At 41.2% G+C, this 26,890-nt stretch overlaps 1 protein-coding gene across 1 annotated transcript in view; it reads left to right on the top strand.

Moving 5' to 3' along the window:
- Nucleotides 1–26,890, top strand: part of PCSK5 (proprotein convertase subtilisin/kexin type 5) — a 482,296-nt gene that overhangs the window by 298,766 nt on the left and 156,640 nt on the right. Inside the window, exons 13-17 of the mRNA XM_056118773.1 lie at nt 8,308–8,444; nt 9,511–9,654; nt 16,352–16,454; nt 17,764–17,957; nt 22,940–23,024. Coding sequence (XP_055974748.1) covers nt 8,308–8,444; nt 9,511–9,654; nt 16,352–16,454; nt 17,764–17,957; nt 22,940–23,024 — 663 coding nt within the window. The remainder of the gene's footprint in view (nt 1–8,307; nt 8,445–9,510; nt 9,655–16,351; nt 16,455–17,763; nt 17,958–22,939; nt 23,025–26,890) is intronic.

The raw sequence follows: 26,890 nt of genomic DNA, 5'->3' as shown, positions 1-26,890 counted from the left end.
TAGATATTGAAGCAACGTTACCTTTTGTTATGGAGCTGAAGTGGGTTTTTTTAAATGTTACCTTGCTAATAGGGAATTCAGAATTAAGTTCAACGTAAAAATAATACATTTTTACATGAGTGAGATTAGAAAAGTGAATGTTCAACTCAAATAGAAATACATAATCAGAGTTCATTTCTTTCCCCCATAGATCTTAGCAAAATTCAGGGAGATTTGGCTGCATTTTAATTCTTCTAAGCATTGATGTCTATATGAAATTAAAGAGCATTCCAAGGTGAAGAGACCAGCCTGATAATCTGGAGAGTCAGGGCGATGAAACCCACTTTATTCGGGCTTTGAAATACTTCCTTGACTTCATTACAGTACTAACTTTGGAATATCTCTTCTCGGAACCCAGTTTGTATTTCATCTTTGTTCCAAATGTGATTGGACATTGATTGGTATCAATGGAATTCTTTTCAAAGGAGGACAGGAAGAGGTACAAGGAAAGCAGCCCAGAGGCTGCTAATACAGCAAATCGCTGATCCGTGAGTAATTACAAGTTGGCAGAGCTTGTGGAAACGACACTGCCCCGCATGTGATGGCAGCCTCCAGGATCCTTTGTAGGTCTTGCACATGAGGCAGTGAGCCAAGCATTCTGTCCAAACTGTTTGGAGATTGTTTTTCAGCTCGGCAATTTCAGAAAGGTATTGTATGACAAGCTGCTGCCCTGTGCCCTCAAATGGCCCAGTAGCCTCAACCAGTGAGGACCTACATTAGAACTGTAGGCTGGGAAGTGATTAGAAAAACCAGTGTTCCTCTCCCATCAATTTCTTTCTGTTGTTGATTTTGTTTTTGATTTTGTTTTGGGGGTCATCCCCTGCAGTGTTCAGGGCTTACTGCTATCTCTGTTCTCAGGGATCATTCCTGGCAGGTTCAGGGAACCATATGGAATGCCAGGGATTGAACCCATTCAGCCACGCACAAGGCAAGCACCACACCTGCGGTATACTGTCTCTCCTGCCATGTCAGTATATTTCTTTATGATCTCCCTCCAGTAAGAAGAACAATTTTCATGGGGTTTCTCCTCTACTACCTCTATCTTTTCAGTTAGTGTACACACTTTCTGTGTTTGTCATAAGAATTATATAGATAGATAGAATTAGATAGATCCATTAAATATATATAATATTTCTAATACCCAGTAAATTCCTCCTGACTGTGTCCAGCTTTAAGTCAGAAACTTAGGAAGTTAGTCCTGCTCTCATGATAATATTGGACTATATGGACTATATGAAATATATGGAATATAATATTGCCACAACATGTATCATTCGGGGGCTGGAGAGCTAGTACAGTGTTAGGCCTTGTCTTGTATGCTGCCTATCCAAATTTGATTCAGTATATGGGGACACAGTATATGGGGACCCCCAAGTACCAGTAAGAATAACCTCTGAGCACAGAGTCAGGAGTAAACCAGTAAACCAGCACTGCCAGTATGACAGAAAAAAAAAAGAAAATAAAACAGGGGGGAAAATTACAATCATAAATCTTTTGAAGAACAATTACAGTGAGAAACCATTTATGTAAGGAACATAATTTCTATCCCTCTTATAATGAAGGAGAGTCTTCATATCTATCCACTGCAGCCCTCATTAAAATGCCACATGCCTCTGTTCAGAGGCAACTTATGTAGGTAGTATAGGTTGAGAGAAACTGGTTTACCTTACTATCAAAAATTAAATTGTTTCTATTTGATATGATAAGGTAAGTCAATTTGGGGGAATTGGGAATGTTCCGTTTTTATCCATATAAGTTAATGGTAGTATCATTCAGACCCCTAAATAACCTACTAAATCCTATCAAAAATAATAAAATATCTTTAGATAGTAAGAAAGCCTATATTCTGATTTAAAATATATATATATATACACACACACATATATATACATATATATAGATAGAGAGAGGAGTGGGTGTTATTATGGGTACAGTGGGGGAAGAGAATGTCCAGGCGATAAATTTGCAAACTGCTATATGCCTCTTTAACCCCATTGTGAGATTAACAAACTATATCAGCTATATTAACCATCAAAAAGATAGTTCAACTTTGTTCAACTCCAGCTCAGCTATACCCACAAGTTGGTTGGTTGTTTCATTTAATACTCTGGGACAAAGGATACTAAGTAGTTTTTATTTCTCTTGTCATTCCCAAGGACTCAGGATCATGTGGCAGGGTACTTTCCTGTGTATTGCTTTCTCTAGGGAAGATTTCTGAGTGACAGATGTTCATCTAGTTCAGTGTGTCACCCAACTATTCAGCTGACATTACAGAGGGAAACTTGATCACCTTCACAGAAACCATTTTTCAAGTAGAAGTCTAGTATATATTTTTATCATTTTTTTTAAAAAAAGAATTACATTTCTGCTTTGTTTGGGAGAGCTCACTCCTGGCTCTGTTCTCAGGAATTAATCTTGGCAGGATCAGGGGATTAAATGGGGTGCCGGGGATCGAACCTAAGTCTACTGCGTTCAAAGGCAAGAAAGTGCCTTGTCCACTGTGTAAACTCTGTAAAATCTTATCACGCCGAAGGTTGTGTGTTCACGGGCTCACTGGATGGCACTGTCTCACCGCCTGCGTTCGGTGCTCTTAAGCCACTGTGTGTGGCCTGGATCAGAACGGCTGTTGGCCAAGGGCAGACGGAAGAGGAAACGAGGGCCAGGCCGGTCTATATCAATAGTAGTTTATTCCAATCCTCTTCACTCCTATCTTTCTCTGCCTCCTTCTCTCCTGAGCCCCAATCTTGGAACCTCTCTCCTTCTGGCTCTGACTCTGGATCTCTGGAGCCCGAGCTCTCTCGCTTCTGACTCCAACTCTGGATCTCTGAAGCCTGAGCTCTCTTGCTTCTGACTCCCTTTCTGAGCTTACGTCTTAGTTTATATAACAGTCACATAAGGCGGTGACATAAAGGTGGGTTTAATACTGACGAATCAACAAAGAGAGGTAAGACCACTCCTCCAGGAGATTGACTCAAGGATAAAATCTCATCTACAGAGATTACTTCAGATTACTAGGAGATCCACCCAAGGGCGGGATCCCAACAAGGGTGTGTTCTTCCCTCAGTTAGTAATCTACCTAAATAGTTGTAATAAATCTACTTCTAATATTTCTAGCAATGTCATTCTGTATGAGCACAGTAAGAGATATAAATTTAGTTTGGTTCTTCCTGAGAACATCTCACTATACATTTCGCAGTCCTCAGGCCAGGTTAATATTCCTAGCTCCAGCAGGGTCCTAGTCTCGTCGTTACTTACTTTTGGATCATGACAGCATTTGTCCATGATCATGCCCTCAACTTATAGTTGAGTATCGTGGCTGTTTGGCCTGGCCCATTTCGATGCCAGGGTAGCTCACTGCTTGCCTTGGGTCCATTCAGTCCCTCGTCGGGACCCTGCTTTTGGGGTGCTAGGAACTAAGGGCAACTGAGTCAAGAAAGCAGATGCCCAGGAGTAAATATTATTCGGAGTCAATCAACTCCCAAGTTACAAAGCATAATATTAACTGTCTTCCTGTGTCCACACAGAAAGGACATTGCTTACAATACAAGTTCAGTGTCCTTAGATGGGTATGACCTGACAAACCTAAGCTACCTGAGGAAGGACAAAAGAGTGTTATCCTACAAACTCAAAAAAGACAGCAGCTGCGCCGGCTCTATCTCTCCCACTGCCTATGTTCGGTAGTCTCACGCTGCTTCCCCCACCCCAGGGAGGACCATGGCAATAGGCAGGCAAGGGAAGGAACGAGGGCCTGGTTGGTCTTAGTTGCAGTTTATTCCAATCCTCTGTCCATCCACTCCTGTCTCTGTCCTCTGCCTTTCCCTGCCCCTTCTTCCAGTCTCATTATATCCCCCAGCATGAGGGATTGTGGTAATAATTACACATAGATGTGGTCACAATCAATAGGGGTAGAATTCTTTCCCTTGGGGAAAGCCGCTTCTAGGACAGGTTATCATTTTCAGATCAACCCACCCTAGAGTGGAATCCCCTGAGTGCATTTCTCATCTCCTTGTCCAACGAACATATAAGCATATATAATATAAATCATTTTGTATGGATACAGTAAGAAATCCCTTAAATTTATAGAATTGCTCTCCTAGGGCCATCTCAATCTCAGACTACAGTGCTCAGGCCAGACAGTCTTTCTTATCCCTAGCAGGGTCCTGGTCTCATCATTGCTTTTGGATCATGACAGCATTTGTCTGTGATCAAGCTCTTATAGTTAAGAATTGTGGCACTTTGGCCTGGCCCATTTCGATGCCAGGGTAGCTCACCACTTGCCCTGGGTCCATTCAGTCCCTCGTCGGGACCCTGTTTTTGGAGTGCTAGGAACCAAGGGCAACTGAGGCTTAAGTCAAGAAAGCAGATGCCCGGGAGTGAATAATATTCAAAGCCAATTAAGTCCTAAGTTACAAAGCATAATATTAACAGTTTTCCTTTATCTATACAAAAAGGGCATTGCTTTAAAGTAAACTATTCAAAAGACATAAGGAGAGGAGAAAGACACTATTAACTTACAATACAAGTTCAGTGTCCTAGAAGGATCTGACCTTACAAATAATTAACAGATTCTGATTAGGGGGAAAGCTGATTAACTGGTTGGGGAGGAGAGCATAGGGAAGAGTTTACAGATAAACACAATGGAATGGAAGTGCCTCAGGAGCACTGTAATAAACCTTAGTTTCTCGTGGCAAGGGGGAAAAAAGGGCAAACCAATGTGAAGCCTAAAATATTTGGAGCTATATTCCAACAGTCCACTACACTTTGTCTACAGCCCCTGACTTGTTTTACAGGGGCATGTTGCAGGTCAAATAGCAAACACCAGTTTTCTTGGTCAACAGGAGCGTAAGGCCAGGAGGTTGACTGCATGGTCTCAGCATTAGCTCTCAGAAGTCAGATGCCAGGACCTTCTTGGTCAGCTATTTCCTGTCAGCCAGGCACGATAGCTCCTAAGTTAGTGCTGAGGTATTTCCCTCTATTTCTCTCTCTAGCTGCTTGCTCGAGTTTCTTTCCTTGTGTTCCTTGTTTTCAATTTTTAAAAAAATGCATATAATTTGAAAAGAAAACTTGTTTAAAAACCTGTGTTTTGCCCTATCTTTCACAGTTCATTGCCACAGAAGTCATTTAAAGATTTCCTTCCACAATCAATCCATATTATATGCCTTCATAAATTATTATTTTTTATTGAAGTAGCATCAGTTTATAGCATTATATGATAATATATATGTATATCTCAGGTGTACATCATTATAAATCCATGTCTGTATACAGATATGTGTAGAATAAGTATATACGGTATAAACAAAGTACGCTTTATGAAATATAAATATACACAACAAAGTATATATAACTATAATAAACTCTTCACTGGGAGTCTAATTCTATCCTTCACCATAAGATTGCTGATATTTTGCCGATATTAACTCATCCTTTTCCCTGTTTTTCTTCAAACCACTAACTTGTCTTATAGAAACTCCATTTTTATTAGACTTAGTCCATCCATTTTCTTTCTTTCTCTAGGTATAAGGAAAGCAAATAAGGGAAATGACACAATGTTGAACTTTCTCTTACTTCTCTATAATCCCCTCAGTCCAACTGTGTTGTTGCAAAGGCAATATTTTTTCATCTTTATAGCTTTCTGTACAGCACATCTTTATTCATTTGGTTTTGCATGGGCACTGGGTATGTGTCCAGCACTTGGTTATTATAAGTAATGGTGTAATACACATGCTGGTGCATGTGTGAGCCCCAAGTTTAATCCCTGCCACTGGAAAAATTAAAGAAGGGGGTGATTCTCAATTAATCTTTCTATATTTTTCAGGTGACTACCTAGAATTGATAGAATTGGATTGATGAAGTTTCCATTTTTAATAGTTTGAGGACCCTCTAGGGTGCTTTTCATAATGACTACATAGATTTATATTCCCGCTAATGGTGTACAAGATTCCATTTTCCCACCTTCTCTCCAATATTTATCACTTATCTTTCAGATACAAGTCCTTTTCACAAGTATGAGGACGTATCTGTTATCAGTTTTTTTTTGTTTTGTTTTGTTTTCTTTTTTTATTAGTGAAAAACCATGAGGTACAGTTATAGGCTTACAAATTTTGTGCTTGGGTTTCAGTTATACAATGATCAAGTGCCCATCCCTCCACCAGTGCCCGTCATCCATCCCCATGGGTCCCAGCATCCCCCCCCCTCATCCCCCCCCCCCCCCCGTCCCATCCTGCCTCTGTGGCAGGGTATTCCCCCTTGTTCTCTCTTTCTTCTTCTGGGTACTGTGTTTTGCAAGAGAGGCTTTGAGTGGCAATCATGTTTGGTCTATCGACTACTTTTAGCATGCTTCTCCCACCCTGGGAGGACTCTCACAACACCCTTCATTTGGTACTCTCTTCTCTATCTGAGCTTCCTTTTCACCTAGAGCCTGTGGCTGGCCTTCCATTCATGGAGCAAAATTCCTGGTACTAATCTCAGCCATTCCTGGGTGTTACTCTCCCTTTTTGTTGCTTTATGTTCCCCAGATGAATGCAATCTTTCTGTGTCTATCCCGCTCTTTCTGACTCATTTCGCTTAACATGATACTTTCTGTTATCAGTTTTGAGATAAAAGATGTTTACTGGGGGGCAGAAGAGATACTAGGGTGGGTAGTACTTTGCATACAGCCAATCAGGATTCCATCCCAGAGACCACGCATGGTCCTTCAAACTCTCCAGAAGTGATTCATGAGCATAGAGCCAGAAATCAGCCCTGAGCATGATCGTATGTGCCCCAGGGGAAAAAAATGTTGATCATCTTTTCATGTTGCCCATTCTAGTGTGATTTTTGGGAGGGGGTGGCCTGTTTCTTAATCAGGTTTGGTTTTGTATTATTGAATGAGTTCTTCCTCATGTTGGCTCTAAATTGGCTATTAAACTCTCTATGCAGTATATGATATGCAGATATGTTTTTCTATGTCAAAAATCTCTTTTCAGCTTGATGAGTTTCTTTTCCCTCATAGAGTTTGTTAGCTTGATGTGATCACAATTGCTCAATTCTGTTTGGATTTCCCTTGCTATCAGTACTGAGTCCCCAAATGTGTCTCCAGGACGGTTACCTTTGCCTTTGTATTCTTGTTTCTTGCATTTTCTGTTGACATCTCTTTATTTTTAATGAAGACTCTGATTCCTTATGTCTCTTCATATTTTGTATCTCTCAGAATGACAGTATACAAAATGAAAATAATTCGACTTCAGGGAAAAAGATTTCTGGTAGGGTTTTGGAAACTTAGTCATTGAAAGGACCTGAGAAGTAGAATCTAGGCTAGAATTGCAAGCACAGCTACCAGAACTGGATTTGAAAACTCAGGGCTGGGATTGGGGTTTGGTGGTAGAGCACTGAGTCATAATTTATATGCATTGCAATGAAGTACTGTGCAGGAATCATTTATTATTAGGTAGTATTATATATTTTATATAATATACCATATAAATTATATTATTATATATTACATATGGTATATTATATAAATATCTCATTCCTACTTTGGACAAACTTGCAGGCTATCGAATGTAGCCTGCCCACAGGGCAGAGTCTGGCAAACTCCCCGTGGCGCACCAAATATGCCAAATACCAGTAACATTGATGGGTCTCATTCTCCTAAAGAGCCTTGAATATAATCTCAGGGCTAGGATGAAAGAGACGTTACTGGGGCCTGCTCGAGGCAATCGACGAATAACAGGATGATGAATGAATGAATGAATTATATAAATATGCCATGACTTGCTTCTCCATTCACCAGTTGAGGGCTATATGTGGATTGTTATAAATGTTTTATATATGAATATAGCTGATCTATGTATGGGATTCTTTGTGTGGATCTCCATTTTCTCTATAATATCAAGGAGAGAGATTCTGGAATTTATGACAGTTGTATGGACACTGCCAACTGTATTCCAAGCCATTATGCCATTTTTCTTCCCACCAGCTCTGTCAGAGTCTCACTTGCTCCACACTCTCACCATTTGGTATTTTTCATGTTGTGGGTGGAGTCTTAGTTTCTCTGATGCCCAAAATGATCGGCTCTTCCATATCTGCTGTTGCACGCCAACCTGCTGCCAACTTCCCTCCAGCAGGATAATGATATATATTTGGATCAACCATTTGGTAATGTCCAGATGAAAACAACTTCCCATTTGGGACCAAATATGTTGGTAGATAGAGATAAGCATGCTTATCACCGTATCTTACAGAACACGTGCAATAATGCTTTCTGTTTCTTTTTTCTCCCCACAGACTTTTTGATCATTCTATGGAAGGTTTTAAGAACTGGGAGTTCATGACCATTCACTGCTGGGGAGAGCGAGCTGCGGGTGACTGGGTCCTGGAAGTATATGATACCCCATCTCAGCTGAGGAACTTCAAGACTCCAGGTGAGCGCTGTGACACTGTGACTGTCACACTGGGACATCTCTTGTCATGTGTTGGTGTTTAGAGTTGCCTGCGTGATTTCCAGTTCTCGAGATTACCACTTGAAAAGTAATAGTTTAGTGATTAAAGAATACTTAGAAATTAGTGCAGGATAAAATGTGAACCTTTACTTAACACTTTAGAATATATGACCCACTTCTCCAACCTGCTTCCCCAAATTAACCGGCCCATTCACTTGTATTGGCTGAATCGATGGATTTTCTTATTATATGTTTCCTTAGTTCACGCAAAAATTAATTTTTAGCACAGTCCAGACAGTGATCTGCAACTCTCTCTGCTAACTTGGTTGCCTTGAGAGGAAAAAAAGAATAACAATGAATGTTAGTTCTCAGATGTCCTTTGAGCCCACTAACTAGCACTGCACTGCACTGTCCTCCCATTGTTCATCGATTTGCTCGAGCGGGCCCAGCAACATCTCCATTGTGAGACTTATTGTTACTGTGTTTGGCATATCGAGTACGTCACAGGGAGCTAAGGAAAAGAAAATGTTTCTTGAGATGCAGAGCAGAAATTACCATTTTCAAATCATTATCAGGTAGTCCCAGACCCTGTTTCTAAATGAGCTACCATCTGAACCTTGTTTTTAAAGTGAACTAGGGGGAAAGACCAATGCATTGTGGGGTGGGAGGTCAGGCAGCTTTTGTAGTAGCTCAGGTGACCCAGATGCAGCCCTGTAGAGTGCGTGAGTCAAATAAGAAAAAACCTGCCACAGAGGCAGGGTGGGATGGGGGGATGCGGGGTGGGAGGGATACTGGGATCCGTGGTGGCACTGGTGGAGAGATGGGTAAAAGAAATACTGGGGGTATGAATGCATTACAAGGTCAATTCTGCCAGTATGGAAAATGTGCACTCTGAGTACTAGATTTGATGCAGCAGTCCATATGAATCTGCCTTCCAGAATTCTGTTGCTTTTTCTTAGGTGAGAAGGAATTAAGTATAGAATCATAAAATAAACTATGAAACTAAAGGGTGAATGGCCATGCATTGGTTTCATTACTGTTTCCCCAGGTAAATTGAAAGAGTGGTCTTTAGTCCTCTACGGCACCTCTGTACAGCCATACTCACCAACCAACGAATTCCCCAAAGTGGAGCGTTCCCGCTACAGCAGAGTAGAGGACCCTACAGATGATTATGGGACAGAGGAGTACGCGGGTAAGCTCCTCCCTCACAGGGACCCATGCTAAGGAAAAGGTTCTTGTGTGATCTTACTGTGCAGAGATAGCATCTACTGATATCCTTAGTTTATGACCCCTTTTCTATCCTCTTTATACAAAATTATACTGTATTTTTTCATAACCTTTATTTTCAGAAAGGATATTAGCTTACTTCCCTCTTGTCAAAGATCCTTTGGAGAACACACTTTGGAGTCAGTATGAGACTCCCTCCAACAAAATTACTATAATATAGTAAATATACAACCAAGGAAATAGTTTTACCCTAGCTTTGGAGGAACATCATTATCCATCTTGATATGTTTCTTAAAGTTTTGTTCTAGCTGTAGATCAAAAAGAATAATCAGTTTTAGGATTTGGATACGTTTTATCAAACTGCTCTCCAGATCATGGCAGTATGCACTGCGAGCATCTGTGTGAGTGTGTGTTGCACTCATTTCTGGTCACAGTGCATGGGAAGAAAATAAGAAATACGACAAAATAAAGGAAACTTTCAAATGCTTTATAACTCTAATTGGTAAATCTAAACGGGTTTTCCTCTGTAGTTCTTCTCCAAAGTAAATTCAATTCTTTTACCCATTCTCCTGTTCCAAGTGGCAAAAATGTGCTTATCTTTGAAAACTCTTTGTTGTTGTGTCATTTGCTGAAAACATTTCTGTAACTATCACTTAGTTCTGAAATATAATATATGTGTGTGGAGGTTATATTGTTTTGACAGAAAAGAAAATTGGAGGATAGAAGTTTTTAGTTTCAGATACAGCATTTGTAATTTTTCTGTAGAAGTTTAGAAATCCTTTTAAATCAGCTAAATATTGGGGCTGGAGAGATAGTACAATGGATAGGCCACTTGCCTTGCATCTACTCAGATTTGATCCCTGGCACCCTATATGGTCTGCCAAGCCACACCAGGCAGGAGTTATCCCTAACTGCAGCAGTTGGGAGTAAGGTCTGAGCACTACCAGATATGGCCCCAAAACAAACCAAAAAGTCAGCTAAATATTTTAACCTCTGAGTTTTATATTTGCCATTAATTCACCTGGAACTTATTTTGTTTTCTGATATATAATGTGGAAATGAGTTCCATCTTTCAATCTTGTCCAAGAAGTCTAACATCACTGACTGAGTTAGCATCCTTTTATTGGCTTCTTAGTTTATGATGTTTTTTTCTTAATGATACAGTAAGTTTGTATACCAGGTGTTTTTCTTATACCACCATCTCTGATTTATCAATCAAAATTTGACTTATCAATCTTCAACTTGAAGCTCCCACACAGTTATAACTATTTAGGACTTGCTAGGCATTGGCTTCATATTTTCATAATAATTCTTAAGTCCCCTGTTTAAAATCTCCTAGAAGTTTAATATAAATTTGGATACCTTCTTACTCTTTTTGCAAAGTACATCTTTCCGTTGAAACCATATGCCATCTCTCATTTTACTGAAATCTTTCTATTTTTTAATTTTTTTTATTTTACAAAGTAGCTCACAGTATTTTATTATAGTTGATATTCAAACACCAACCTACCACCATTACACCGTCCCACCACTATATTTCCGGTGTTTCCATCCCGAACCCCAATCCCTGCCCCAAAGCAGAACTGAAATAATATTTTCCTCTAAGGTTGGTTGCTTCCTACTTTGAATCCCATCAAATGTGGTTTGGCACTCTTGGACTAGGGTATGTCCTATGAAGTGTCCAGGAAAAGGTTCACTCATGGGTGAGGCTCAGCCTGAGCACGTGGAGCGTGGCTATGAGCGGGGTGGCATTTGAGTTCTGCAGGTTTTCAGCTGCAGGGACTGAGTCACTTAGGGCAGGGAGAAGTCTCACCTGCCCCCCTCTGTGGTACCCCAAGTGAAACAGCCTGGTGTGGGGTCTGGAGGCATGGTTATGGTGAGCGTCATATTGGAAGGACATGTGACCTGGATGGTGGTCAATGACAAGATTACCTGGCATCAGCCAGGGGTGGCTTATGGGTGTGACTGAAATCTTTTTATTTAATGTAGCATCATTCCTAAGTATTTTCAGTCTTATTGCTATTGTAATGGAAAGTGCTTCATATCTTGTTTATATTTTAGTTACTGGGTCTTGCTCAGTGATAACGAGGGCTTACTCCTACCTCTGCACTCAGGGATCACTCCTAGTGAGGTTCTGGGGACTATCTGGGACTATCTGTTTCAGGGAGTCAACCTGCACTGGCAACATGCCAGGCAAACACTTGACCTGCACAACTGTCACTCTGGCCCCCTGTTCCATAACTTTTAATTAGTATGTACTGATATCTCTATAAATATTTTGGCATTTGTTGGCTTGTGTTGGTGGTGTCTAGGATCTCACATATGAAAGGCAGGTGCTCTCCCACTGAGGTACGACAGTCCCCACTCTGGCCCCAAGAAATTTGTTGGATTCTGCCTGGCTGTCTTACATCTAGCCACTTTGTTTAATTCCGTATATCTTTTTGTTTTTGTTTGAGTACCACACCCAGCAGTGCTTAGGGCTTACTTCTAGCTCTGCTCTCAGGCATCATTCCTACCAGTACTCACGGAACAGTATGTGGTGGCAGGAATGGATTAATTCCATAGATCTTTTATAGTTCATTTTCTGGGGTTATTTAAATATTGTTGCCAAATCATTTGCAAGTCTTATGTCTCCTTCCCAATACCTCTTTCAGGGAACAGTTAGTTCTATGGGAAGATGCTGTGTAACACAAACAAAGTGTTTATTTTTTTTTCTCATGGAAAGATGTTTCTGAGTAGTTAATTGTACTTCTAGATGAGATTTGTTTTTCATTTTTATGTTTTTGTTTTTGGGCCACAACTGGCAATACTCAAGGCTCATTCCTGCCTCTGTACTCAGGAATCACTCCTAGCTGTGCTTAAGGAACCATATGGGTTGCCAGGGATTGAACCCGGATCAACCTTGTGCAAGGCAAGTGCCATACTTGCTGAAATATCACTCTGGTCCCCAGATGAAATATCTTTTTAACTAAGTTCTCAGAAAATTTTTCTCTAGATACTAAAAGTGCCTTATTCACCTTCACAAAATATCTTAAATATACATATGTGCTTCCTTTTGTTTCAGTAGGTGTTATCCCAGAATGAGTAATAAACTGAAATCATTTAGACCTATTGAGCTACCTTTAGAATTTCTTTCAAGGTTCATATTTTAACTACCAACCTATTAGATAGGTGCATAAATCCAGAAGCATGCATGAGGCATAATAGTAACATATTTTCATATGCTTCCAATTTGAATTTTGGTAATATTAAAATTTTTTTAAAGTTGTATATCTTCTTGATTTTTCTTAATATATCTCTACAATGTCCACCCAGGAACATGAGAGACAACAAAAAGAATTACTTCACTGCTAGTCAGTAGCCTAAAATACTACTTTGCATCTAGGAGAGTCTAAGATTATAAAAGAAAAGGTACAACATGGGCACTGTCATTCTCAGCTCTGGCACGTAAAGACTAAATGGTTTTTGAATTTTCGTTGCAGAAGTCTCTGAGGAAAGATTTAGGTCCACCCATCACTCCATTTCTTTGGACTGATTCTCACCTTCATTTAGTCAGGTTGTCTAAGATGCACAGATGATACCATCCTAACCAGATCCCTACACACTTGACTCAAATTCCAGGAATTTCAGAAACCACCATTGACTATATATGTTGACTCTTACCCACAGAGACATCCCCTTCTAAGTACCAGAGTAGACAACGAGAATGTCCCAAGATGGGCAGACTGTGGCATTGAATTTAGAGACTGACTAGAGACTGTAGGAGAAATGGAGATAAACAACATTGCCCAGTGACTCCTGTGATTAATCAAAAATATAGTTTACTATATTTTTTACTGAAGTAGTACAGCAGGTAACGTTGCACACTGGCCAACCAGGTTTGATACCCAGCACCATATACGGATCCTGAGCATCGCCAGGAGTACTCCCTGACCTCAGAGCCAGGAGTACTCACTAAGCATATCTAAGTGTGACCCAAAAATCTATATGTACCTTTTTTCCCCAAGTCTTAAATGACTCTTAAATGACTCAGGTAGAAAGGTTATCTTCTCTGATATGTGATTTACTATCTACAAGGTCATCTGAACTAGAGTAATTGGATCTCAGCTCTCCTAGCCAATAGCTAATACTGCAAAAATCATTGTAACTCTTGGAAAAAATTTGTTTCCTCATTAGTAAAATTAGGGTGTTTGACTACTAGATTTTTCTCAGAGTCATTCATTTCAAGTTCAACCATCTTATGTTTCTGTGATTGGCTAATTATAAACCTATAATGACTAAAAGAGATCAAAGTTCAAGTTAGGTGCTTTTGATTGAAATAAATATGGCTCAAGAGATTTCTAGCCAGCTTAGTGTTGGTTTATTTTGTGCAACTTATTTATTTAAAATCATATGAATTTTCAATGAGAACAGCCTGATTATGGAACCAAATCTCCCTAAATATGGAGAATAAGGGAAAAAAAGGACTTCAGGGCAGCAAAATTCATATCACTATTCCTTGACAGTAGTAAGTTTTTTCATCAATCACAAAATAGCTTCATCTTTGTGGTATTTATTTTCTGCCTGTGTATTGTCTCTAGCTCTATACCAAAGCATAGGTAGCAAGAGAGACAAAAAACCTTCATCCCAGGTTAGGAATTCTTTAAGCTTGCTCAGATTTTTCTAATTTATATGTAGTTTTCTTTTGTTAAGTTGCCTTTTGACCTTACGGGTAAGATACAATTTTAAATTCCTTATCTGTCCTGAAGTACCTGCTTTGTAATTCGGAACTAGAAACCATTAAGCTTGTGTCAGATGCCATAACGATGTTTCTTGCTAGCTATAATATCTCAGGGGTATTCGGTGGCTTTCATGATGTCAGACAAGGTAGGAAATCCCCAGCCAGAGAGTAAATCATGACCTTTTTGCTTTTTTAACTTTTCTGTCAACAGCTTAACTTGTTCATTTTTCTAAATATCTGACATTTTTATCATTAGACATATTTAATTCCTTTTTTCCCAGTTGTCACGGTGACATTGTTCATTTGAATTCTGAAATATTTTCATAGGCCACAAGGCAGCCATTTGTGGTTTCAAGATCTAACCGTGACTTGGATTTACATTCCTGATACTTAGGTCACTGAGGGTTTCCTCAAGAAAGTCAAGAGTTTATCTCTGGGCTCAGGGCCACATCAAATATTGTTATTCCATCTTCAGCTCTAATTGCATAGGGGTGGGGAAAATCTTACTTTATACCAAGCTGAAATAAACTTTGAAATGGTCGACTCCAGAGGCAAAAGCAATAGTACAGCAGGTAGGATATTTTCCTTGTTGGCAACCAGCCCAAGCTTGATCCCCTGCACTGCATATGACCCCTCAAATCCTGTTAGGAGTGCTTCCTGAGCATAGAGCCAGGAGTAAGCCCTGAGCATCACCAGGTGGCCCTACAAACAAAAATGGATAGTTGTAGGATAACACTGGTTTGTCTTTTCTGCCTTGCCACAGGGAGCTTAGGTTTATTGGGTTGCATCCATTCACAGTGCTCCACAGAGGCACTCCCATTCCTCTGTGTTTATCTGTAACTTCTTTCTTTGTGCTCTGCTTCCCCAATGGGTCAGTCACCTTTATCTCCTAATCAGACTCTGTTGACTTGTAAATATTGCTTTTCTCTTCTCCTTATGTCCTTTGCATAGTTAATTCAGAGCAATGTCCTTGTCTTACAGACACAGGAAAACAGTTAATGCTATGCTTTTATAACTTGGGAATTAATTGACTTAGAATAATATTCACTTCTGGGCATCTGTTTTCCTGACTTAAACCTCAGTTGCCCTTACTTCCTAGCACCCCAAAATCAGGGTCCCGACAAGGGAGGGACTGGATGGACCCAGGGCAAGCTGTGAGCTACCCTGGCATTGAAATGGGCCAGGCCAGAGCACCATGATACCTAACTGTAAATTAAGAGCATGTTCATGGACAAATTCTGTCATGATCCAAAAAGTAACAAGTAGATTAGGACCCTGCTAGGGTTAGGAAAGATTAATCTGGCCTGAGCACTGTAGAGTGGGATCCATAGCAAGATGCCCCCAGGAGAGCCACCCTACAAGTTTAATGTATTTCTTACTGTGTCCATACAAAAATAACTAATATTAAGAAGTAGAATTAAGATGAATTTTTAAACGGTTATTGGACTAAGGAAAGGAGAAAAACCCCTAGGTGATACTTGGCCCTTGAGCTGGATCTCCCTTCTGGCTGCAGGCAATAAGGAAGGGCTTTGATATGTTGATTGTGCTACCTAGGTGTGCTTGCTACCCCCGTGCTGGGAGGTTGGGAGAGGCAAGAGAGAGACCCAGGCGGCAAGTCCTAGAGGAGCGACCAACAAGGAAGACAGGAGGAGACGGGAATGAGGGGCAGTGTGAGACTGGAATGGGGGTTTAGTGAGACTGGAACAGGCGTGTAGGGAGAATGGAATAAACAGCAACTGATCACCAACCAACCTGGCCCTCGTTTCCTCCTTCGTCCGCCCTTGGCATCAGCCGTCTTGGGTGGGGAAGTGACCTGAAATCTCCAAATGCAGGTGGTGAGAAAGAGCCACACGATTCTTAGAAGTCATTTGTGAATACACAAGTAATGACCAACCATAAAATAGTTTTTATTCCAAGTGCTTTTCTGTTTTCCTTCGGAAAGGTCTCTGTGACCCCGAGTGCAGCGAGGTGGGCTGTGACGGGCCAGGGCCAGAACACTGCAATGACTGTCTCCACTACTACTACAAGCTGAAGAACAACACCAGGTAAGAGTCTAGGCCATCAAGTTCCCTGCAACCTGGTCCTGGGAACCCCCAGGGAAGCAGGCTGTGTCTTACCAGATCAGAAACCCCAGGGTACATACACACTGTAAAGCAGCCAGTGTCGGGACTGGAGGATAGGACACTGGGTAGTGCATTCACCTTGCACACGGCTGGCCTGGATTCGATCCCCTGCATCCCATATGATCCACCAAGCACGGACAGGATGATTCCTGAGTACAGAACCCTGAGCACTGCTGGGTGTGACCCCAAACAAGAACAAAACAAACAAAAACCTTGCCAGTGTCTCTTCTCTCATGCAGGTTGTGGAGACTAGCTATCACATGCCTGGTCTTCCTCTGCCCCGCTCCCTGCAGTCTTTCCATCCCATAGCCAATTGGTGCCACAAATGCATTTGTCCTTCATGGAAGTGTTATTGCAGGGCTCCAGTGCGTGCTTTCCTGCGTTTCCCAGTGTGGCTGACTGTGGTTCTGCTTTCTGCTTATTCTCCCTCTCCCGCTCTGAGCATTGAGCTGGGTCTCCTCAAACCCTCTGTCTCCAAGAACCGCATGTGCTGTGCAGATAGGTGTCCATGCAGAAGGGCAGTGGGACAATGAATGGCCATCTGAGTCTCTGCCTCCCCAGGCATGTGTGTCCCAGCCCTGCCACTGTCTCCTACCTCACGTAGGTAGACATTCAGGATTGACTTACTCACTTATGAATATGCACTCCAGACCTACACACATCCCAGCTTCTGTTTACATTCATGCAGGAATTCACGTTCCCTAAGCAAAACACCCTTGGTTATCTGAACACTTCTTTTGTCTTCTAAGCTTGAGCCAAAAGCCTGACACTTAATTGATACCCAGTAAATATTTGTTGAGTGCATAAATAAAACCCTGCCCTTCAATTATATATAAACCAAGAGGTTATTTTTTTAAGTTTGTCAGAAGCAGCATAAATTTATTTAAATATATTTACACCACCTCTACCACACACATAGGTTACATATGACAAACAAGACACAGTAATATAAATAATTCATTATTAGTAGCCTTTTTACGCAAAATCAGTGGAAGATAGTTTAGACCAACACATAACTTACTTAATGGATTTTTATTGTGTGACTGCATTAACTCCCTCCACAGGAAAAAATTTAACCAACAGAACTTTGTCCCTTAGACATGATGTTCCCCTCATGGTTTAAAAAATTCTTGGAAGTGCAAACAGTTGTTTAGTCAATACCTCAAAGGGAATGCTTAGAATTATTTCACTGGGTGACTCTGCTCTTCTTTCTTGTCATGTCACAACACAGGATTTGTGTCTCCAGCTGTCCCCCGGGTCACTACCATGCAGACAAGAAGCGGTGCAGAAAGTGTGCCCCCAACTGTGAGTCTTGCTTTGGAAGTCACAGTGACCAGTGCTTAGCCTGTAAATATGGCTACTTCCTAAATGAAGAAACGAACAGCTGTGTTACCCACTGCCCGGATGGATCCTATCAAGACACCAGTGAGTTAATCTCAAAGATCAAGGTTTACAAAAGGAAATGGAAGGTTTTTATTTGAATGAACTTGAGAATTTCTTCTCCAAGAAGTGTGAACTATGCGTCACATCAAACAGGATCTAATAGCACAACAACAACACATACACACCACACCAAAAAAATAAAATAAAACCAGAAAAATTGAGATTTTTTTTTTTGAAAAATGTGTTTTAAGTCAGCTGTCAGGAGCTCCTCAAGCCCTTCCTTAGACTCAGTTTTTTGAGAACACACAGATTTATTTCTTAGTGGTACTCAGAGATATGATTAAGTACAATGAAAGGATATGGAGGGAAAGCAGATATGAGAACAATCTGGAGCAACTAAGCACAAGCTTCCAACTAGTTTGCTCTTAATGGTATCACACCAGATGCATTTAATTCTTCCAGTAAAATAAAACTGATCAAGGACCCCATCAAAATCTCAGCTTTATGATTGTCTCAGTATCTGGTCAAAAAGACATCTTTCATAGCCTGTACCAAATCCCAGAGACTTCTAGAAGGAATGCAGGGGTTCCCCTTAGTCATATGGATGGCACTAATGGTATAAGCACCATAAGCCACGCTTACCAGCTGGGGAAAGAGAGCTAACAGCCCTCCTTCAACCCAAATTCCTAGACGCTAGACATGGGCCAACCTCCTATGTAGGCTCTCAAAGGAACCAGACCTATGTGATATCAAAGGACACTTTTCAAAGTCTAAATAATACGACATTCAAAGACTTACACATTAATGAGGAACCTACAAAATGACAGATAGTATCAAAAACTCTGAGGTGCTGGAATCACTGAGAAAGTCATGAAGTCCATTTAATGCGGTAGAAGCAAGCTACCCGTGACGTATTCAATATGCCAAACACAGTAACAACAAAGTCTCCAATGGAGATGTTACTGGGCCCGCTCGAGCAAATCGATGAACAACGGGAGGACAGTGACAGTGACAGTGACTAGTTGGGCCTAAAACTAGAATTTGGGGTATTATTTTTTCAAATGAACGCAAATCATTTTCAGCTTTACCAAATAAAAATCTGAAAATACACATGTAGCCTCCAGGAGTTTGGTACCTGGAGTTGCATTAGAGAATGGTTTCACACTCACTGCCCTGTAATGGGCAACTGGAAACTTGCGTTGTTTCTAAGTTTATACCAGTTGCCTTAACATGGGCATCACATTATGCCATCTGACACATCAAAGATGTGTTATGCAAGCTTCAAAGAATAAGACTTACATTTAAAAAAATAAAGAAAGAAATCAACCTAAATGGTACAAGCACTTCTCTTACATGCAGCTGATTCTGGTTCCATCCTTGGCACCTCATATTGTCCCAAACACTGCCAAGAGTGATCTCTTAGAACAGATCCCTGAATTATGGAGGCCCTGAGCTCTGCTCAGGGGTGGCCCCAAAATACTAACAGTAAACTGAGGATTCTGGACACTCCTGTTTCTTAAGTACTGTATCAGTGTCATCCCGTTTTTCATTGAATTGCTCGAGTAGGTTCCAGTAACATCTCCATTTGTCCCAGCCCTGAGATTTTAGCAGCTTCTCCTTACTCCTCTTTCCCATTGCTGCTGTATTGGAGGCTCTTTCAGGGTCAGGGGAATGAGACCCGTTATTGTTACTGGTTTTGGCATACCAAATATGCCACAGGGAGCTTGCCAGGTTCTGCTGTGCAGGTGGGATACTCTCAGTAACTTGCCGGGCTCTCTGAGAGGGATGGAGAATGTGTGTAAGAGAATATAAGCAAGTGGTTAAAACCAAACATGTGTGCTGCTTTAGGTATTAGTGGGCTAGACTCGAGGCCATACACTTCCGGGAGCTTTGTTTTATAGTCTCTGGATTTTGGCTTTTGATGGGATTACATGGCGCTGGGGGCAGTTTGTGGATGTGACTGCCAAGCTACTGGAAAATGGGGAATCTGGGTGGAGGACGCCCAGTCCTGATCTGAACAGGCTTGGAGATCTCAGCCCCAGGTCCCACATACCTGGGTTCCTCTGCAGGCGTGACGCTCGTCCGAGCATGTGGAGAGTGGCCTTGAGCGTGGCTGAGGCTGGGTTCTGGAGGTTTTCCACTTAAGTACAGTTCTCTTTATTCAGATGGAATCTCAGTGGGCAAGGATTTTCTTTTCCTCCAAAATAGCAGACATGAACTAGAAATTAATGGGGAATATGAAAGTGAAAAGAGGCATAAAAGAAAACAGATGAACTCAGGGTCAGAGCAATAGGACTGCAGTAGGGCCCTTGCCTTGCATGTAGCGGACCCAGATTTGATCCCAGACATTCCATATGGTTCCTTTAGCACCATTAGGAGTGATTCCTGAGTACAGAGCCAGGAGTAACCCTTGAGCATCACCTTGGCTACATCACCAGGTGTAGCCCAAAAACAAAAGAAGAAAAGAAAGAAAAACAGTAATACTTAGAGAAAAACTTCAAATTTGATTTTTTTTTAATGTTAAGAAAACTGAGTTTTTGGAAAGAAAGTCAGTCTTGAATGTTGTGTGACAGGATGAAGATCAAGAATCGGATTTGAGCAGCAATTTCTTGGCTTACATGAATAGTCTACCCATTCTGTAATCACCTCTTGTTACACTTTTCTCATTCAGCAACTGGCTTATAGCTCAGTGATCATGTATGATCCTGACTGGTAACTTACTGACAACACATTCACAGTGTTTTAGAGCTAATAGTGTTCTCTTGAATGGCTCCATCAATTCCTCAAGACTTGTTCCCTGGAAATGTTAAATCTAGGGTTTTGTTTGTTTGTTTTTTGTTTATTAGTTTGTTTGGTTTTTGCTTTTTGGGTCACACTCAGATGCTCAGGGGTCACTTCTGGCTCTTCACTCAGGAATTACCCCTGGCGGTGCTCAGGGAACCATATGGGATGCTGGGAATCAAACCCGGGTCGGCCACATGCAAGACAAACACCCTACCTGCTGTGCTATTGCTGTAGCCCCTAAATCTAGGTTTTTGAGTAATCTCAGTGACACCATAAGAGGGAGATCATGTGCAATGCTAAAACCTTGAACAAACCTGGGTTAGAACTTCATGGGTCCATGTTATGCTACAGGTTTCACAGTTGCACAATCAACTATCACAGGTGGAGATTACATAGTTTGCATGTTGAACACATTGGCTATGGAAGACTAAGCTGTATGTGGATTTTATACCACACTGGGGTCGTACCTCTAATCCTCCCACTTTGTTCAAGGTACAAATGTATTTCATACCTAAGGACTCAGATTTGAGACAGAAGATTCTTAGTAAAATCTTAAAATCACCATTTAAAGAGAGTAAGGAGGACGAGAAGCCAGTTAAAGCTTCATTTGGCTCTATTCGTGTTTATAATTCCATTCTGTCTTCTAGAGTAGATATTTGCAAAATAAATTCCTGTCATGTCTGTAACAACTATAAAGTACATTAGTTTGCAGTCCTGGGGCCAGAAAGATAGTACGTGGATTATAGTGACTGCCTTACATGCACCTGTCCCAAGTTGAATTCTCGGCATCCCAGATGGTCCCTTAGTCCCACCAGGTTTGATCCCTCAGTGCAGAGCTAGGAGTACACTCTGAGTAACTCTGGGTGTGACAAAAAAAAAATTTGTGATTACCTTTAATTTAGGTATTCTGCTGTCTAGTGGAATACATCACAGCTGCCTTGAAAGCTGTGAGTCTACTGAGGATGAGCAGGACCATTCCACCTCCTTCAACAGCCTCCAGATTCTTCACATTCACAAAGGAGTGCTGCCTCAGGCAGGTTTTCTGGGATCAGAAGTTTCAGTCCTTCTTGGAAGGAAGAAATGGGACTAGAAAAAGTCAAACTACACACACAATTAAGAACTCAGTGAGCTGCCATTTTATTGTGTGCAAAATAGATATATGTATAGCACTTCTCATTGCTATAATTCCTAGGCGCTGAATTTGGTTGGTTTGCTAGAGGTGATAGCAATGTTGAATGTGGAACTTTTTTTTTTTTTTTTTTTTTTTTTTTTTTGCTCAAGAACATGCAAGTGGCACTCTTTACAATAGCCAGAAACTGGAAGAAACCTGAATGCCCAAGAACAGATGACTGGTTAAAGAAACTTTGGTACATCTACACAATGGAGTACTATGTAGCTGTTAGAAAAGATGAAGTCATGAAATTTACATACAAGTGGTACAACATGGAAAGTATCATGCTAAGCGAAATGAGTCAGAAAGAGAGGGATAGACATAGAAAGATTGCATTCATCTGGGGGATATAAAGTAACAAAGTATGAGATTAATACCCAAGAATAGCTGAGATCAGCACCAGGACGATTACTCCATAACTTAGAGGCCAGCCGGGTATCCTAGAGGAAAGGGCAGTTCAGATAGAGAAGGGAGCACCAAATAAAGGATGTTTGGAGGATCCTCCCAGGAGGGGAGATGCATGTCGAAAGTAGACTATGGACTGAACATGTTTGCCACTCAATGCCTCTTTTGCAGACCACAACACCCAAAAGGAGAGAGAGAACACAGGGGATTGCCCTGCCACAGAGACAGGGGGGGGTGGGGGGATATTATCCATGGTGGTGGAAAATGGGCACTGGTGGAGGGATGGGTATCTGATCATTGTATAATCGAAACCCAAGCACAAAAAATTGTAAATCTACAACTGTAAAAAAAAAAAAGAAAAGAAAGAAAAAAAAAAGAACATGCAAGTGTTCTATCATTATATATTAGCCATGTTTAAAATATCTCCAGGGGCTAGAGCGATAGCACAGCGTTTGCCTTGCATGTGGCCGACCCAGGTTCGATTCCTAGCATCCCATATGGTCCCCCAAGCACCGCCAGGAGTAACTCCTATGCATCACTGGGTGTGACCCAAAAAGGAAAAAACAAACAAACAAATAAATAAATAAATAAAATAGCTCCACGTGCATTTATGGATCAGTTGACTTAGTGGTTTGTAACCTGGTAACTTTCTTTTTTTTAACAGAGAAAAATCTTTGCCGGAAATGCAGTGAAAACTGCAAGACATGTACTGAATTCCACGACTGCACAGAATGTAGAGATGGGTTAAGGTAAGAGAACAGAGAGTTTCACAACATAACACTGTGCCAGGAACTTCTTGATACACTAAACTGAAGGAGAAAAACACATGTAAATAAATAACGCTTGTTCTGTCTATCCTTGGTTTGACTCACAAACACTTGATTCCTGTTTGCATTATCCTTCCCTTTCCATATGATAAATTGGAGGTCATCTTGACTAAGGAAGGTTGATGCACAAAATATAATTTCCTTCATAGAGGATGGCTCAGATACAAATAAATAAAATTGCCATTTGAGAGGCTTTCTTCTTGCTTTTTTGACCTGCAGAGTGTCAGTCAAGGATTACTGTGTGGGTAACACCAGTGAATTATATTTAATCCCCTTGATTCATTATTTTGATGTTTGGAGACTGTTCCCTTATCTTTACTTCTCTCCATATAGCCAATCATTCTCTTATCTTAAGTACCTCAGGCCTGATTCCATTATGCTGTGAAATACCCTCCTGGAGATGTTTTTCTTCAATGGATGCTTCAGCTCATTGCTGAAGCCAGATAGTTGATACTCAGCAAGAGAGCAGAATGTAGCTCAGATTAACCAGGTAGCCTCATGCAGTCCACGGAAGGTCAGAACCTCTTCTGTTGAGCAAGGAACTGGGCTCTGGATTTTAAAAATCTAGAATCCTGCTGCACTTTGTCCTTTCGTATTGATTGCATCTTTATCCTACTTTTGATCAAAGGTGACAAATAAGCACATCAGGCTCATTTAAGATAGTATTCTTCACAATAATAGAGGAAATTGGGGGCTGGAGCAATAGTACAGCAGGTAGAGTACTCGCCTTGCATGCAGCTGACCTGGGTTCAATTCCCTATATCCTATATGGTTCCTTGAGCACTACCAGAAGTGACTTTCTGAGTACAGTGCAAGGAATTACCCCTGAGTATCACAGGCTGTGGCCCAAAAACCAAAATAACAATAATAACAGTATAGGAAGTCATTTCTCTTTTGATTTCTTCTCTGTGATTTTTTTTCCCCATAAATTCATTCATTGTTAGTTTGCTTAACACTTTCTATCTCAAATATTGATGTAATTAGCCCTGTATGTCGATTGGAAGAAGGAGCACTTGGGTATAGGGGAAGGAGATACAGGCTCTAATCTTCTGTCACTGTTACTATCTGTGTGAGGTTGGTCAAGCCACAGCCCCTCCACATGCTGGACTGTGATAAGGATTGATTGCCCTCATATTTGCAAAACATGGTCTCCTTGAGAAGACTCTGGAAGAGTTTCTGTTTTGAAGAGAACATTTTATAAAAGTGAACCGACACTGTCCAATAGGAAAAAAATTATATATATATATATATATTTTTTTTTAGTTTAATTTTTGCAGAGCTGGGCATCAAACCCAGGGCCTTACATGAAATGCATGTACTCTTCTGCTGACTTCATCTCTAGCTCCTATCTGTGCATTTAAAATATGCCACCACTCTGGGAGAAAGGCCAAAAGGATGGAGCACATGCCTTGCATGTTCCAGGACCCAAACTTGACCCCTGCAGTACCTCTGGGGGTAGCCATGGTGGCAAGGCTAAGTATCACCAGGTATTGTCCCAGAATATTGGGCACCTTCTATTTCAAAAATAGAAGTGAGAGCACAGCAAGTAGGGTGTTTGCCTTGCACATGGCTGACATGTTTTTTTTTTTGAACTTCATATTTATATAATTTATTGACATGCAAGGGACTCTTTTTTTTTTTGGCTTTTTTTTTTTTTATTTATTGAATCACCGTGGGAAAGGTTACAAAGCTTTCAGGTTTAGGTCTTAGTCATGCAAATATCAAACACATTTCCCTTTACCAATACTTTTTTTTTACCATGAAGAACCCCAATAAAACCCCACCTCCACCCCTCCCAGTCCCTGTGGGGCAGATGAATTCTAGTTAACACTCTATCTGCTTAGATTAGATTCATTGTTTCAATAAAAGATTCACCACTATTATTTAGAGTTTACCCCCCCCCCCAAATCAGACATGCTGAAAAAGCATTGTGACGTGATTTGCTTTCTACAGCTGGGTTCAAGAATTAAATGTTGGTTTTGTATTTCTGCTGTTTTACTTATTGACCCTGGAAGTATTTATACTGAAAGTCAGATAGTTAAGAAATTGGTTTCTGTGCTCTGGAGTCGTGGCCGTGCTGGAGAGCCGCTAGTGGGGGGCAACTGGTGGCCTCGGTAGGGCGTGAAGGGCGGACCGAAACGCCCCCCTTCCCATGAGGTTTTAGTTGCCCCCACTCCCCCGGCTCATACCTGGCAAGGGACTCTTAAGACATAGAAATTAGTCAAATTGTTTTAGTCAAATCCCGAAACCACCAAGAAATTATAATAAACCTCATTTATGTTATACTTTTTTGTTGTTTTAATTTTATTGAATAACCATGAGATAGTTACAAGCTTTCATGTTTGGGTTACAATCACACAATGATCAAACACCCATCCCTCCACCAGTGCACATTCCCCACCACCAATATCCCCGGTATAACCCCCCTTTTCCACCCTCCCCCTGCCTCCATGGCAGACACGATTCCCCCATAATCTCTCTCTACTTTTGGGCATGATGGTTTGCAGTACAGACCCTGAGAGGTCATCATGTTTGGTTCTTTATCTACTTTCTGCACACATCTCCCATCCCGACCAATTCCTCCATGACTGACATGGTTGATTCCCAGCATCCATTAGAGTCCCCCAAGCACCATCAGGTGTAATTTCTTAGTGCAGAGCCAGCAGTAACCCCTGAGCAACACTGGATGTGACCCAAAATATAAAACAGAGCAATTTAAAAAAATCAAATAAGTCAGTAGCCCCTTGAAAAAGTAAATATACAAGTGAAATTTATTTAAAAATAATTTAACCAAATATCTGTTTTTTTAATTATTACTTCAACATGAAGCAATGCATTCCTTTTGTTGTCATCCAGTGTTAGAAATTAGGTGTGTATGTCTGCTGGAGGGATGGGTGTTGGAACATTGTATGACTGAAAACCAATCACAGACAGCTTTGTGATGCTTTATCTCACGCTAATTCAGTAAAAATAAAAACTAATACTAAGAAAAAAATCAGTTGTGTACACCACCAGTAAGGTTCGTCTCAGTTCCATTGACTTATGACAAATGCTTGTTAGGCATTACAGAATATTGCTGTAGTACATTTCCCATAGACAATTCCTGAACAGTGTGCCAGTTTTAAATTTTTAAACTGAAGTTGATCAATAAGCTTTTGAATTTCATCCCTTGAACACACTGGCCACCTCTCAAGTTCTTGGCGACCATAGCATTGGGCCCATGGCCTGCCCGGGTCAGTGTTTGGATGTCACAGACAGATGCAAGGGTGGAACTCGCTGCTTCCTGAGTCTCTGCAATCCCAGCCTAGAGGCAGCCGGGGCTTCCGGGTTCCCAGGAGTCGAGAGGCAGCAGAGGGTGACTGTGCTTGTTGTGTGCCCCGCTTAGTCCTTCACACAGAGCCGCCTCTGTCTCCCGCTGACTAGATGCCAACCTCAGAAGGAACGTTCCTTGTTAGAAAACAGAGCGGCTCTTTAACACCTATGATAAGAGTTTTGGGTGTCCTGTTTCCTCCCACCAAAGCATCTGTTTGCTGCAATGCCCCTTTTTCCAGCTTTGGAGAAAAGGAGCTGTGGGCTCCTTTTGACCTTGGTAGAGGCAGGAGACTGGCCACTGTGTGACACACCTCTGCACTGCTTCCTTTTTTTTTTTTTTTTTTTGGCTTTTTGGGTCACACCCAGTGATGCACAGGGGTTATTTCCTGGCTCGTGCGCTCGTGCACTCAGGAATTACTCCTGGTGGTGCTCAGGGAACCATATGGGATGCTGGAAATCGAACCTGGGTCGGCCGC

This window comes from Sorex fumeus, unplaced genomic scaffold, assembly GCF_029834395.1.
Source record: "Sorex fumeus unplaced genomic scaffold, SorFum_2.1 ptg000038l, whole genome shotgun sequence".
NCBI classification, from domain to species: Eukaryota; Metazoa; Chordata; class Mammalia; order Eulipotyphla; family Soricidae; genus Sorex; species Sorex fumeus.
Note: the sequence above shows the minus strand (reverse complement) of the source record. Positions and strands in the feature narration are given on the sequence as shown.